General features: G+C 47.6%; 1 protein-coding gene across 1 annotated transcript in view; it reads left to right on the forward strand.

Annotated features, from left to right (window-relative positions):
* The first annotated feature begins 462 nt into the window (after nucleotides 1-462).
* PPP1CC (protein phosphatase 1 catalytic subunit gamma) overlaps nucleotides 463-15,315 on the forward strand; it is a 52,620-nt gene continuing 37,767 nt past the window's right edge. Inside the window, exon 1 of the mRNA XM_069755112.1 lies at nucleotides 463-720. Within this exon, the coding sequence (XP_069611213.1) occupies nucleotides 666-720 (55 nt within the window). The 5' untranslated portion in view covers nucleotides 463-665. The remainder of the gene's footprint in view (nucleotides 721-15,315) is intronic.

Consider the following 15,315-nt stretch of genomic DNA (forward strand, 5'->3'; position numbering starts at 1 on the left):
CTGGGGTGACAAGGGCCCACCAGTAACAATGACTTTGGGGGACCACTTTTCACCTGCATACAAATATTACATTACCCTTGTTCGCAAAATTACCTATATCTCTTTATATTAAACTAGGCAGTTTGGTTAATGAATGAGGAGATGCTGCTTTTTTCTGTACAGAGTAAATCATGTGAATTATGCCATGCACTCCCATATATTGGGGTTGGGGGGCCGTGTCTGCAGTGGGGCCCATCGGAGGATTCCCCTGTTCCCCTATGGGCCAGTCCGAGCCGGTACACAGACACACATAGCTACACGCATGCACGAACCTCTCATACAATGGAATAATACAACACACAAAGTAGTTCTCACAATTCGGCTGAAGTTGCTAAACGTTACGTGGAGTAACACGCAACGTGAGCTGTGATTTGATTTACGTGCTCTCGCCTCAGCATTAACCAGTTTCTCTCACTTTAGAGGGATCCCTCCGCGCCGGCAGAGGAGGAGGAGGCGGCGCCATTTTGTGCTGTTCTCGGAGCTTGTAACGGAAGCGGGGAAGAAGCTCCGTACGAGGCACCGAGTCTTCGGCTTCTTCCTCTGTATCTAGTCTGCCATATCTTTTGCTGGTGTTCCCGGCGGAACTGCGCACTCATCTTTGGTTTCTGGTTCGTTTTCCCGAGGTCATGGCAGATGTTGACAAACTGAATATCGACAGCATTATCCAGCGGCTGTTAGAAGGTAAGGCGTCCCGGGAAGGCCTGTGCCATCGGTCCGCCGCCCTGTTACAGAGGGTCGGGCTCTTCTCAGGAGTCGCCGCCATGTAATCCGCTCCTTTATTGTGAGGGTGAACGAGGAGTCCCAGCTCCGGTCTGTGATCGGGGACACGCTGGGACCTGTAGTCCCCTCACCGCTGTAATCTGCAGCTGTTGGTTTTCCGATGTGAGGTGGGAACGTCCCCTGCTCGGCTCATCCTGTCAGTATCCGGGCTGTCAAAGTTTCTCCAAGGGAGGTCATTACCTCTGCCCCTGGCCCAGGGGCTGTGAGGGTCCCCTGCCGCCGGCCCCTGGGCTGTGAGGGTCCCCTGCCGCCGCCCCCTGGGCTGTGAGGGTCCCCTGCCGCCGCCCCCTGGGCTGTGAGGGTCCCCTGCCGCCGGCCCAGGGGCTGTGAGGGTCCCCTGCCGCCGGCCCAGGGGCTGTGAGGGTCCCCTGCCGCCGGCCCAGGGGCTGTGAGGGTCCCCTGCCGCCGGCCCAGGGGCTGTGAGGGTCCCCTGCCGCCGGCCCAGGGGCTGTGAGGGTCCCCTGCCGCCGGCCCAGGGGCTGTGAGGGTCCCCTGCCGCCGGCCCAGGGGCTGTGAGGGTCCCCTGCCGCCGGCCCAGGGGCTGTGAGGGTCCCCTGCCGCCGCCCCCTGGGCTGTGAGGGTCCCCTGCCGCCGCCCCCTGGGCTGTGAGGGTCCCCTGCCGCCGGCCCAGGGGCTGTGAGGGTCCCCTGCCGCCGGCCCAGGGGCTGTGAGGGTCCCCTGCCGCCGGCCCAGGGGCTGTGAGGGTCCCCTGCCGCCGGCCCAGGGGCTGTGAGGGTCCCCTGCCGCCGGCCCAGGGGCTGTGAGGGTCCCCTGCCGCCGGCCCAGGGGCTGTGAGGGTCCCCTGCCGCCGGCCCAGGGGCTGTGAGGGTCCCCTGCCGCCGGCCCAGGGGCTGTGAGGGTCCCCTGCCGCCGGCCCAGGGGCTGTGAGGGCACAGTATTGGGCTGACAGTGTAGAAGGTGGGGGGCTTACAGGCTTTATTTTACGGTAGATGAGACCACTGATCCAGATTTAGCTTGTCATAATTAAAGCGCTGTCCTGTAATTATACCCGTTACCACCACGGTCATAGAAGGGAAGGGTTTTATTGTCCCAATGTCCTGTAGAAAATTGGTACCAGACCTAAAATTAACACTCGCATGCGACCTGATGTGTGTAATAAAAAACATTCCAATCAGGACAAAGCCGGTGTAATTGGAGAGTTTCTGCTCAGAAAACTCAGCATCAGGGTATGTGCACACGTATTCTGGGTCCACTGTGGATTTTTCTGCAGCGGATTTCAGCAGATTTGATAAATCCGCAGTGGAAAACCGGTTTTACTGCGGTTTTACAACTGCGGATTTCTATTGGAGCAGTTGTAAAACCGCTGCAGGAATCCGCAGAAAGAAGTGACATGCTGCGGAATGTAAACCGCTGCGTTTCTGCGTGTGTTTTTCCGCAGCATGTTTTTTGTTTCCCATAGGTTTACATTGAACTGTAAAACGCATGGGAAACTGCTGCGGACCCACAGCTGCGGAAACGCTGCGGAAACGCTGTGGATCTGCAGCAAAATCCGCATCGTGTGCACATAGCCTCAAACCTCAGTGAAGATCACCCTCAGGGTATGTGCCAAAGATTATTGTTTTCAGGTGGAATCTTCCTGACAAGGCACCCAAAAAAACGGGCATAATGCATAGCAATACAAAAGTGACATTGCTGTGCACGCTGTCTTTTGTTGCTGCATGTAACCGCTTCAAGGCTTGGAAACCGTTGAAAGGTTAAAACATGTAATGTTCATTTTCCGTAGAACCCGTCCTCTTATAGTTGAAAGTGTGTGGAAAAGATGCAGCGAAGCCACATGCGGAAAAAGACTGCCTTTTTTTTTTTTTTTTTTGTAGCATCTTTGCCTTTAAAAAAAAAAAAATCAACCCTTTGTGCATCTGCCAGTTTATTAAAGACATCGTGTGCACATATTCTTAGGCTATGTGCACACGTAGGAAAGAGAGGTGCAGAATTTTCTGCACAAAATCCACATCTCCTGGGAGAAACTGCGGATTTGCCATGGTTTTTATGTGGATTTTGCCACTGCGGATTTTTAACATATGGAGGGGTGCAGAAACGCTGTAGATCCGCGCAAAAGAAGTGACATGCACTTCTTGGAAATCCGCAGCAATTCCGCACTGATTTTTCCGCACCGTCTGCACATTTCCCCCCCCCCCCCAATAACTAACATTGACTAACATCGTACTGTACATCACAGTGCGGACCTGTAGCGTTTCTGCGCGGTAAAATCCGCTGCGGATCCGCAGCAAATCCGCATCAAGTGCACATACCCTTAGGGTACGTGCCCATGATCCCTTTTTTTTTTCAGGCAGCTTGGCACCGAAACCTTGCTTTAAAAAAACAAACAAAAAAAAAAACGCTAATTTATATGCTGAAGAGTGAACATTGCGTCTCTAGGTTTAAAAAAAAAAAAAAAAGTCACCATGAAAATGTAGTTATATAGGTTGAAAAAAGAAATAATTCCATCAAGTTCAACCTTTGTCCAACAGTGACAGTTCAAGTTACCGGCAGTGTGGGTAAATAAACAGCTCTGGCAAAATTTAAGACACCACTGCAAAATGTTCAGTTTGTCTGATTTTTCTCTTTCTAGGTATATTTTTGAGTAAAATGTAAATTGTTCATTTATTCTATAAACTTCTGACAACATGTCTCCAAATTTCAAAGCAATACATTTTGTATTTTTTTTTTTTACAATGAAAAATGGTCAAAATAATAAAAAAACAAAATCCCAGTGCTTTCAGACCTCAAATAATGCAAAGAAAACAAGATCATAATCATTTTGAAACAACAATACTAATGTTTTAACTCAGGAAGAGTTCAGAAATCAATATTTTGTGGAATAACCATGATATTTAATCACAGCTTTCATGCGTCTTGTCATGCTTTCCACCAGTCTATCACACTGCTCCTGGCACAAAAATGTAAGCAGTTCTTCTTTGTTTGATGGCTTGTGGCTGTCCATCATCCTCTTGATTACATTCCAGAGGTTTTCAATGGGGTTCAGGTCTGGAAATTGGGCTGCCCATGACAGGATTTTGATGTGGTGGTCTCTTAATTTTTGCCAAAGCTGTATGTGTATGTACGGTGTATATATATTAATATTATACAGTATATCTCGAGCAGACTGACATAAAGTTTTGTGAGAGAAACCTTCCAGTATAACTTGTTTTATGTAAAGAAGCACTCGTCTACCACTGCTGTCTACAGTGTCTAGCGCCATACTTCTCCACTTCTCATTGATGTCAACGCTCTGGAGTCTGTCCTGGTCACTTTGCTCTATGCCTGAGTGGAAAGTCTTTTACAATGATAGCTTATGGAGCCTCATTCTGACCCATCTATAAACTTGCATCGTAAAGGTAACTTCCGGGTCATGCACAGTGACCGGGTTCCTCTGCATATTTGTGGTGTCACCGAGAAGTGTAGACGAACGGCCCTGGACACCAGAGAAAGTGGCGGTAGGTGAATATATTAATTCACTCAGACTGCGTGACATGCATATACACACATTTAATAAATTACAAACTTGCAAGGGATTGCTTCTTTAATCTTCTGTTTTTTTTTGTTTTTCTGAGCTTTTTGGCTCAGCGGGTGGTCCCATCAGTGACTGACAGCTTGCTTGCATAAGTTTGAAGATCACCAACTGGACCAAAAGTTACAGGAAGCAGAGGTTTAAACACAAGCTCTACTTAATTTTTTTCCTCACAAAACTATATATCAATCTGCTCGAGTTCCCTTGCTCTATAACATGGTGCCTGCAGATTGGCCTACATTTCTATGATGACAGGTTCCCTTTAAGGCTACGTTCCCATGACGAGCTTTTGGCAAGTTTTCGATGATACAGATTTCCTGCACCTATTACCGTATATACTCGAGTATAAGCTGAGATTTTCAGCCCATTTTTTTGGGCTGAAAGTCCCCCTCTCGGCTTATACTCGAGTCATAACCTGAGGTCGGCAGGTGAGTGGGGGCGGGGGCTGTCTAGTTATACTTATCTGCTCCGGCGCAGTCCCTGCTTCTTCCAGCACTGCAGATTCTTCCTGTACTGTGCGGTCACATGGTACCGCTCATTACAGTGATGAATATGCGGCAACACCTCCCATAGGGGTGGAGCCGCATATTCATGACTGAAAATGAGCGGTAACTGTGACCGCTCAATACAGGAAGAAAATGCAGCGCAGGGAGAAGCAGGGACCGCGCCGGGAGCAGGTAAGTATACAGGGAGGGGAGCGCTGCGCGATATTTACCTGCTCCTCGTTCCGGTGCGGCTCCGTCTCCAGCGTCCTCTAGCTGTGACGCTCAGGTTAGAGGGCGAGGTGACGTAGTCAGTGCGCGCCCTCTGCTGAGCGTCAGTGCTGGAGACGGAGCCGCACAAGGAGCAGGTAAATATTGAAAGCGCCGGCGTCCTGAGCAAGAGAGGTGAGTGTGATTTTTTTTTTTTTTTTTTTTTTTTTTTATTGCAGCATCCGCATTATATATTGGACAGCTTTATATGGAGCATCTATGGCACAATAATCAACGGTGCAGAGCATTATATATGGGGCACAGCTTTATATGGAGCATCTATGGGGCCATAATGAACGGTGCAGAGCATTCTATATGGGGCCATAATGAACGGTGCAGAGCATTCTATATGGGGCACAGTTTTATATGGAGCATGTATGGGGCCATTCTGAACGGTGCAGAGCATTATATATGGCACAGCTTTATATGGAGCATCTATGGGGCCATAATGAACGGTGCAGAGCATTCTATATGGCACAGCTTTATGTGGCGCATCTATGGGTCCATAATGAACGGTGCAGAGCATTATATATGGCACAGCTTTATGTGGAGCATCTATGGGGCAATAATGAACGGTATGGAGCATCTATTTTTAATTTTTGAAATTCACCGGTAGCTGCTGCATTTCCTACCCTAGGTTTATACTCGAGTCAATATGTTTTCCCAGTTTTTTGTGGCAAAATTAGGGGGGTCGGCTTATACTCGGGTCGGCTTATACTCGAGTATATACGGTATATATATAAAAAAAAGAGAAAAAAAGCCAACCAGCACTCCCAATGTGAACACATGCAAGCTGTATCATCTATAATATAACGCTGGGAGCGTCACTCTGTCCGAAGCCTTTATAGACTGCGCAAGCGCCGGCGCAGTCTGGGCCTCACAGAGTGACGCTCCCGGGAGATCGCGGTATGCGTTCACACTGAACGCACACCGCGATCTCCAACAGAGAAGCAGTGACCGCCAGGAGGGTGAGTATCCGCCATATTCACCTGTCCCGTTCCACCGCTGAGCGCCGCCATCTTCCCGGTCTTCGGCCTGTGACCTTCAGTTCAGAGGGCGCGATGACGCGCTTAATGCGCGCCGGCGCCGCCCTCTGACTGACCAGTCACAGCCAGAGGACCGGGAAGATGGCGGCGCCCAGCGGTGGAACGGAGGACAGGTGAATATAGTAAGTGCTGGGGGGCCTGAGCTGGCGGCGATACCGGCACCTGACCCCCACAGCGCGCCAGTGTCCCCGCCTGCTCAGGCCCGCGGATGGGTGCAGCATATGACAGGATGGGGACGCAGGATGGGTGCAGCACATGACAGGATGGGGACGCAGGATGGGTGCAGCACATGACAGGATGGGGACGCAGGATGGGTGCAGCACATGACAGGATGGGGACACAGGATGGGTGAAGCACATGACAGGATGGGGACGCAGGATGGGTGCAGCACATACCAGGATGGGGACGCAGGATGGGTGCAGCACATGACAGGATGGGGACGCAGGATGGGTGCAGCACATACCAGGATGGGGACGCAGGATGGGTGCAGCACATGACAGGATGGGGACAGCACGTACCAGGATGGGGACGCAGGATGAATGCAGCACATGACAGGATGGGGACGCAGGATGGGTGCAGCACATGACAGGATGGGGACAGCACATGACAAGATGGGGACGCAGGATGGGTGCAGCACATGACAGGATGGGGACGCAGGATGAGTGCAGCACATGACAGGATGGGGACGCAGGATGGGTGCAGCACATGACAGGATGGGGACGCAGGATGGGTGCAGCACATGACAGGATGGGGACGCAGGATGGGTGCAGCACATGACAGGGAGGGGGACGCAGGATGGGTGCAGCACATGACAGGGAGGGGGACGCAGGATGGGTGCAGCACATGACGGAGGGGGACGCAGGATGGGTGCAGCACATGACAGGGAGGGGGTCGCAGGATGGGTGCAGCACATGACAGGGAGGGGGTCGCAGGATGGGTGCAGCACATGACAGGATGGGGGCGCAGGATGGGTGCAGCACATGTCAGGATGGGGACGCAGGATGGGTGCAGCACATGTCAGGATGGGGACGCAGGATGGGTGCAGCACATGACAGGATGGGGACGCAGGATGGGTGCAGCACATGACAGGATGGGGACGCAGGATGGGTGCAGCACATGACAGGGAGGGGGACGCAGGATGGGTGCAGCACATGACGGAGGGGGTCGCAGGATGGGTGCAGCACATGACAGGGAGGGGGTCGCAGGATGGGTGCAGCACATGACAGGATGGGGGCGCAGGATGGGTGCAGCACATGTCAGGATGGGGACGCAGGATGGGTGCAGCACATGTCAGGATGGGGACGCAGGATGGGTGCAGCACATGACAGGATGGGGACGCAGGATGGGTGCAGCACATGACAGGATGGGGACGCAGGATGGGTGCAGCACATGACAGGATGGGGATGCAGGATGGGTGCAGCACATACCAGGATGGAGACCATATACCAATATAAATGCTCGCCACCCGGGCGTAGAACGGGTTCATTAGCTAGTATAGATATAAAAGAACACAGTAGCACATGTACACTTTTTCACTTTTCTGAGGTAACTTGTTCCTTTTTTGTCTTTCTTTAAAAACTGCACCTTATTCTGTATACATTTTGCACCACGTTTTAAGATGTCTAAAAGACTTAATAAAGTCATGGTGGATTGTTTATTGGTAAATTCACCTTAGTCTCCTCACGTTTCTGCCATTTTCTACCTGCTTATTCCACCAAAACCGCTGTGGCCTAATGTCAGACTATGTAAAATGCACTTCAGTTTTTTTTTCTTTTATTACGAGTTAAAAATTGAAAACCAGTTTGCCAGGTGGTGACCTTCTTTTCCCAGGCGTGGTCAGAATTCTTGATTGATGCTTTTATCCAACAATACTTATAAGGCCACGTGCACACGTAGCGGAAAGTGGTGCAGATTTTTCCGGACTGATTTTGGTAAATCCACAGGTAATCCACACTGCGGATTATCTGTGGATTTACCGCGTTTTTTTGGCGGATTTTGTGCATATTCCACCTGCGGTTTTACACCTGCGGATTCCTATTATGGAGCAGATGTAAACCGCTGCGGAATCCACACAAAGAATTGCATGTGCACTGCGGATTTTGTTTTCCATAGGTTTACATGGTACTGTTAAATCATGGAAGACTGCTGCGAATCCGCAGCGGCCAATCCGATGCGGATCCGCAGCAAAATCTGCAACGTGTGCACATACCCTAAGGGTTGTCCAATATAGAGCACTAAATTAAATTTTGGCTTGAATTTAGGCGTTTTATTTACAGAGCGTCCATGCCTGAATAAAAATATTTTTTTCTGTATCTGGCAGCCCCTTTAAAGGGGGTTTCCAGTCTTCATTGAAGTCGGCAGCTATTCGTACATTTTCAAGAATTCTGTATATTTCCTGTATCATTGGTCGATCATGTCATCTCATGTATGCTATTTGCATACTTGTGGTCACTTGCCACCTAGACTCATGTGGCTTGTCCCAACTATCTTCTGTTGAAAGAAGCCGTGTGAGTTAAAGGGAATCTCACCACATTTGACCTGTCTAAACGATTAATATGGGTATACAAGTATAGACTGCTGAGGAGAGTGATACCTGTATGCCTCATATCGGATGCCTTACTGTTGATAAAAGGTGAACTATCACTTTATGTAAATGACTTCTTCCAGGCTATGGGGTGGATGCTGCCTAAATGATAACTCTGCCTCCAGAGCTTATTTTACATAGGAGGAGATACCAGTGTGATGGCCGCTCTCTCCTCTCCTGATCTCCCTACAGAGCTGTGTGTGATTATACCTGGCAGATCTGCAGGTTCCTTTCAGCTTCCAGCTCACAGGCAGACAGGGCTGCAATGTTGTTGCAATACAGCAGAGCTCATAGAAAAGCAAAAAATGTTTGCAAGAAAACCAATTTAATTTCTCTTGTTCTGTGTTATATATTCTGTATGACCATGTTAATAGTTCAAATGTGGTGACAGATTCCCTTTAAATCGGCACTAGACCGCAAGTATGTAAAATTGCGATCTCGTCCACCCACATGAGGAATCAGTCACAATTTGGCAGCGTGCTATTACATGTTGCAGTCGCACTGACTGCAAACTCTTCATTTCAGCCTTGACAACCCCTTTACATTCCCTTTACATTCTTTTTTTTTTTTTTTTTTTTTTTTAAGCACCCCACCCTCCTCCCCCCCAAAAAATGCTGAAAGTAACTGTGCTGAAGAAAAGTAGGGCTTACATGCCCAATAGCTGCTTATTTGGTTTCTATAATTTCTAGCAGCAAATCTACAGTACAGTAAAACCAATGTGGTTAGGGTCCCACACATGTCGTCTACGCGTTGCGGGCATTTTCCACACAGAAATTAATCTGCAATGGAGGTTTTTAAGTATATCTGTTCTTGTTGTAGAATTCATTGTGGTCTTTGCAGCCATGCACAGGGTGTTCTCAGCAGTACTGCAACAAAATTCATTGCAAAAAGCGCTTGAGACAAATGTATATTTTGTCATAAACAAATCCTTTGCATGTGCACATAATCTGAAAGTGCAGAGTATCATTCTGCTTTGTAGTGTGGATTTCTAAGGGTGCTTTCACATTGCGTTCTGTGTCTCCATCGGGGCATACGGCCGAAATCCCCACAAAATGTGTTCTGACTCATGCGCCAATGATAGACTGTAATGATGACGGAAGAGTGAACGTGCGTTCTGTCGTGCACTTTTTTCCCCGGCAGTATACGTTCGCTCTGCCGTCACCATTAATCCATTGGTCCCGAAGGCTCATGCGTCCAGACCCCGTTTTGCGGAGATTTCGGACATATGCCCCGACGGGGACACAGAATGCAATATGAAAGCACCCTAATACAAAAACCATATGGGACTGGTTCGTAAAGGTGTTTACTGCAGAATTCTGGCATAACACATGATGCACAATGTTTACGCAATTTGAGGTTACACAAATAATTTGCTATTCAACGTTTTTTTTCCCCACTCCTAGCCAGAGCCAGCTTTGCTCAAGTGGACAGAGATGGCATTTGGTATGCCAAATCCCACCTGACAAATGCACTAAAATATACACCACTTTAATGGGGTAAATTGTCAGAGATGTACTCCAGTACCTGATATTTGTGATGGTGCATCGTTGTTTTAAGAGGTGTCTGAGGGTGCTTTCATGCTGCGTTTTGCCACCCGTTCATTAATCCTGTCGGGCTTAAGTCCGAGTCCCCCCCTTCCCCCTCCCCCAATGCGTGTACGTTGTCTGGATGTCTGCCACTAATAGGCTTACCATATATACTAGTTTACTAGTGTATAAGCCGAGACCCCTAATTTTGCCACAAAAAACTGGGAAAACTTAATGACTCGAGTATAAGCCTAGGGTGGAAAATGCAGCAGCTACTGGTAAATTTCAAAAATAAAAATAGGTACCAATAAAATAAAATTAATTGAGACATCAGTAGGTTGTTTTATATCCATATTGAATCAGGAGCCCCATATAATGCTCCATACAGTTCATGATGGCCCCATAAGATGCTCCATACAAAATACGCCCCATATAATGCTCCATACAGTCCATGAGGGGCTCCATAAGATGCTCCATATTAAAATATGCCCCATTTAATGCTGCACAAAGGTTAATAATGACCCCATAAGATGCTCCATAGAAATATTTGCCCCATACAATGCTGTATAAAGGTTGATTATGGCCCCATAAGATGCTGCATAGATTATGCCCCATACAATGCTGTATAAAGGTTGATGGCCCATAGATTATGCCCCATATGCTGCGATTAAAATAAAAAAATCACATACTCACCTTTCGTCGCTCAGGCCCCCGGCACTTGCGATGTTCACCTTCCCCGTTCCACAGCTGCGCGCCGCTTTGTCTTCCGGCTCTGACTATTCAGTCAGAAGGCGCTCACTAAACACGTCATCGCGCTCTCTGACCTGAACAGTCACAGGCAGAGGACGCTGGTGAAGGAGCAGCGCCTTGTGGTGGAACGGGGACAGGTGAATATCACGCAACGCTCACCCTCCCAGTTATACTCATCTGCTCCTGGCGAGGTCCCTGGCAGCTTCTCACTGTCCGATGGTCTCAGGGAGCCGGCAGCTTCTTCCTATGTTCAACGGTCATGTACCGCTCATTAAAGTAATGAATATGTGTCCATAATCATTACTTTAATGAGCAGTACCACGTGACCACTGAACACAGGGACAAGCTGCTGGAGACCATCTGACAAGCTGCTGGAGACCATCGGACATGCAGGGACCTCGCCAGGAGCAAGTATGTGACAGCTGCTGCTCCCCCGCCGAAACCCCCCCTTTCACCCCCCCCCCCCCCCAGCCGACAATGACCCGAGTATAAGCAGAGGGGCACTTTAAGTCTAAAAAAAAAAATGGGCTGAAAATCTCGGCTTATACTCGAGTATATACGGTATACGCCCAAAAAATGATGCTCGTCAGAACACATGCAGCACGGTGGCTCAGTGGTTAGCACTACAGCCTTGCAGCGCTGGGGTCCTGGGTTCTAATCCCACCCAGGACAACATCTGCAAAGAGTTTTTGTATGTTCTCTCCGTGTTTGCGTGGGTTTCCTCCGGGCACTCCGGTTTCCTCCCACATTCCAAAGACATACTGATAGGAATTCTAGATTCACTGCCCAATCGGGGACAGTGATGATAATGTGTGCAAAACTGTAAAGCGCTGCGGAATATGTTAGCGCTATATAAAAATAAAGATTATTATTATTATTATGCTATAGAAGCTGTCAGTTCTGCAATCCCTGCACACTGATTGAAGGGACTTTCTGATTATGCACTGCGCATGACCAGGAAGTTTCTCGGCTGTGGTAACTCGGATGTTGTCATGACTACATCGGGTTGCCATAACAGTGATCGGGACCCCGCAGCGTGCCGCGGGGTCTCCGATCCAAAGGCAGAGGGGCTGTCAGCTCTCTGCCTGCTCCCAGAATGCTGCAATTGAGTTTGATCGCAGTATTCCGGGGATTAAAGTGCCGGGAGCAGTCTGTGACCGCTCCTGGCACTTGCCTGTTGTCAGCTGTGAGAATCAACTGACACTCGGTCGCACACCACCCGTGTGCGGCCGATTGCTATGACGTACTATTCCATCCATGGGACGTAAGTCCCAGGTCACATGGACGGAATCATACGTCTGATGGCAGAAAGGGCTTAAAAGTGTCTTTCTCTCAAATGACAAATACTGTATATGTGACTGTGATGCTTTGATGATGCACTGTTATCTGTGGATGCTGTTCTGTAATGGGGGTTCTATAGACGACCCTGATGTGTGCATATCTGTGGCTGACAAGCTAAGCGTGTATATTCATATTAAGGAGGGGGTTTAGTATGTGTACTTACATATAAGCCACCTTTTTACTTCTAGTATGTATTTTGCCTGTGTAATAATGATTTTTTTTCAAATTGGTATTTAGAAAAGCAGCTTGACCTATTAGAGGAAGTGGTGAGGCAGAACAGTGCAAGATGTTTTATTGACAGAAAGCAGAGCCTCTTTCTAACGACTCTACATTAAGTTTCTGTAACAGCAGTCTGATGATGTGAACAGATTTCAGTTTCTGAGAGCAGGACACAAGCAAATGCTGCGTCCTAGAGTATCCCTCCGGACCCTCTATCCACAGTCTCACTGCTGACAGCCCCATAAGATAAATAGAACTCTCATTGCAGGCGCTCCTCTCAGGCCAAGGCATGGCAGGGATTGTTTCTGTCTCTCCTTCCCCTGCCTGCTTGCTGATGGGAGAAAGGAGCCTCAGCTGACTATGACCTGATAGACAGATAACTCTCTCAGATGCTGCAAATCACCTGCATTAGGCTAGTTTCACACTAGGCTTGACACAAAACTCAAAAAACTTACAGTAGCTTTGTGGCCGGGAGTAAACACGTATACCTCCCCCAGTATCTATGTCCAAATCTATGGGACAAAACAGGGAAGTCCAAAACACATATTGCACCAGAGAACGGAGTATAAAAATCCCAAAAATCATGTTCATAAAAAGATATACGGTAAATTTTATTAACCAATACTAACAAGTTACATAATACAATCAAGGCACATAGCCCAAATGAGGTGTAGAGGAAACCTATGGTATGCTTAAGGAGTGAAAGGGAAAAGATATGTTACATCCCAGGTACTGCCTATGGTGTGACAATAATGCTAAAGAATCAATTCCATAGTCCTATATAACTCAATACCAATATAAAGTGCCACAGTGCAAATGGACATGATCACTAACAGTCATCAAGCAGCTTACCCATGCGTATGGATGATTCCCCCAGTTCCACAAGCGGCCCCCTGACGCACGTTTCGCGGTCGGCTTTCTCAAAAGGGGTTTAAATTATGGAATTGATTCCACAAGTCTTTAGCATTATTGTCACACCATAGGCAGTACCTGGGATGTAACATTTCCTTTCCCTTTCACTCCTTAAGCATACCGTAGGTTTCCTCTACACCTCATTTGGGCTATGTGCCTTGATTGTATTGTTATGTAACTTGTTAGTATTGGTTAATAAAATTTATATCTTTTTATGAACATGATTTTTGGGATTTTTATACTCTGTGACTCTGGTGCAATATAGTTTCACACTAGGGTTTATCCTGGCTGTGGATTTCCTCCGTGAAGCCCCGCCCACTGCCGCACCTCTTCGTAAGCTCCGCCTACGGCTGCATGCGGCGTGCGCACCCTATCTTTAACATTGGGTACGCAGGCCATGCCGCTGTATGCGGATGCCACCGCATGCATCGTTTTGACGGTGCGACGACATGTTGCGTTTTCGTGCTGATGTCGCACCATCAAAATGACGCATGCGGAGGCATCCGCATACAGCGGCATGGCCTGCGTACCCAATGCTAAAGATAGGGTCCGCATGCAGCCGTAGGCGGAGCTGAACGAAGAGGCATGGCAGTGGGCGGCGCTTGACGGAGAAAGTCCGCAGCCCGGAGAAACGCTAGTGTGAAACTAGCCTTACATACAACTTATCCAGTACTCGCCTGTAGATGTACAAAGCAGAAATGGTATGTTTGTGAAAGTACCTTCAGACTAAAGGCACACTGAAATTTCTGGAACTAAAAACCGCGTTTTTATAGTCAGAAAAATATGGTAATTACTTTTTTAAAAAAATAAATAAATATGTATTTGCTGACCATGGATTGCAGTACCTGTTCTGATGGGATGGCTTCTAGTGTTTTTTTTTTTTTTTTCCCCTCATTTAACAAAAATTAACCATACATCTAATTTGTATGGGGACTCGCTGATTCCTCCAACCTACAAAGGATAGGACACAATGAATTTTAGGATATTCCCATTTTACTTAATGATTGCCGTCAATAAATGATCGCTAGTGGTCTAAAAACCCCTATTATTCCTGTACCCTGGCTGTTCTGGGAACTGCTGCTGACAGAATGTATGGTTTGCAGTTATGTCGCTTGAACAAGTGTTATCTAAAATACATGGGCACTTTACGGTACATACACAAAAAAGTGTGTGTGTATATAATATCATATAAATGTTTTGTTTTTTTTTTCTTTTGACAGCATGTCAATTTTTTTTCTGATTTGTTGCAGATCCTTTTCCTGTTTGTTGCAATTGGGGAGTTAAAGGGGATTTGCCATCATTGTAAACACATTATATTTAAAATATCTTCGAAAAACAATTAACTTTTCAAATACAATTCATTTTTCTATTACAACCTGATAACGATATGGCTTGTCCAATAGCAGGCTACTCCTGCCCAGTCAAGCGATTGCAGATTTTTTTTTTAAATGTAATAAATGAGTTACCGTATATACTCGAGTATAAGCCGACCCGAGTATAAGCCGACCCCCCTAATTTTGCCACAAAAAACTGGGAAAACTTATTGACTCGAGTATAAGCCTAGTGTAGAAAATGCAGCATTTACCGGTGAATTTCAAAAATAAAAATAGATGCTCCATACCGTTCATTATTGCTCCATAGATGCTCCATATACAACTGTGCTATATAGAATGCTCTGCACCGTTGATTATGGCCCCATAGATGCCCCTTATAATGCTGTGCCATATATGCTCTGCACCTTTGATTATGGCCCCATAGATGCTCCTTATAATGCTGTGCCATATATGCTCTGCACCTTTATGGCCCCATAGATGCTCCTTATAATGCTGTGCCATAT

The sequence above is a fragment of the Ranitomeya imitator genome, chromosome 1 (assembly GCF_032444005.1).
Source record: "Ranitomeya imitator isolate aRanImi1 chromosome 1, aRanImi1.pri, whole genome shotgun sequence".
NCBI lineage: Eukaryota > Metazoa > Chordata > Amphibia > Anura > Dendrobatidae > Ranitomeya > Ranitomeya imitator.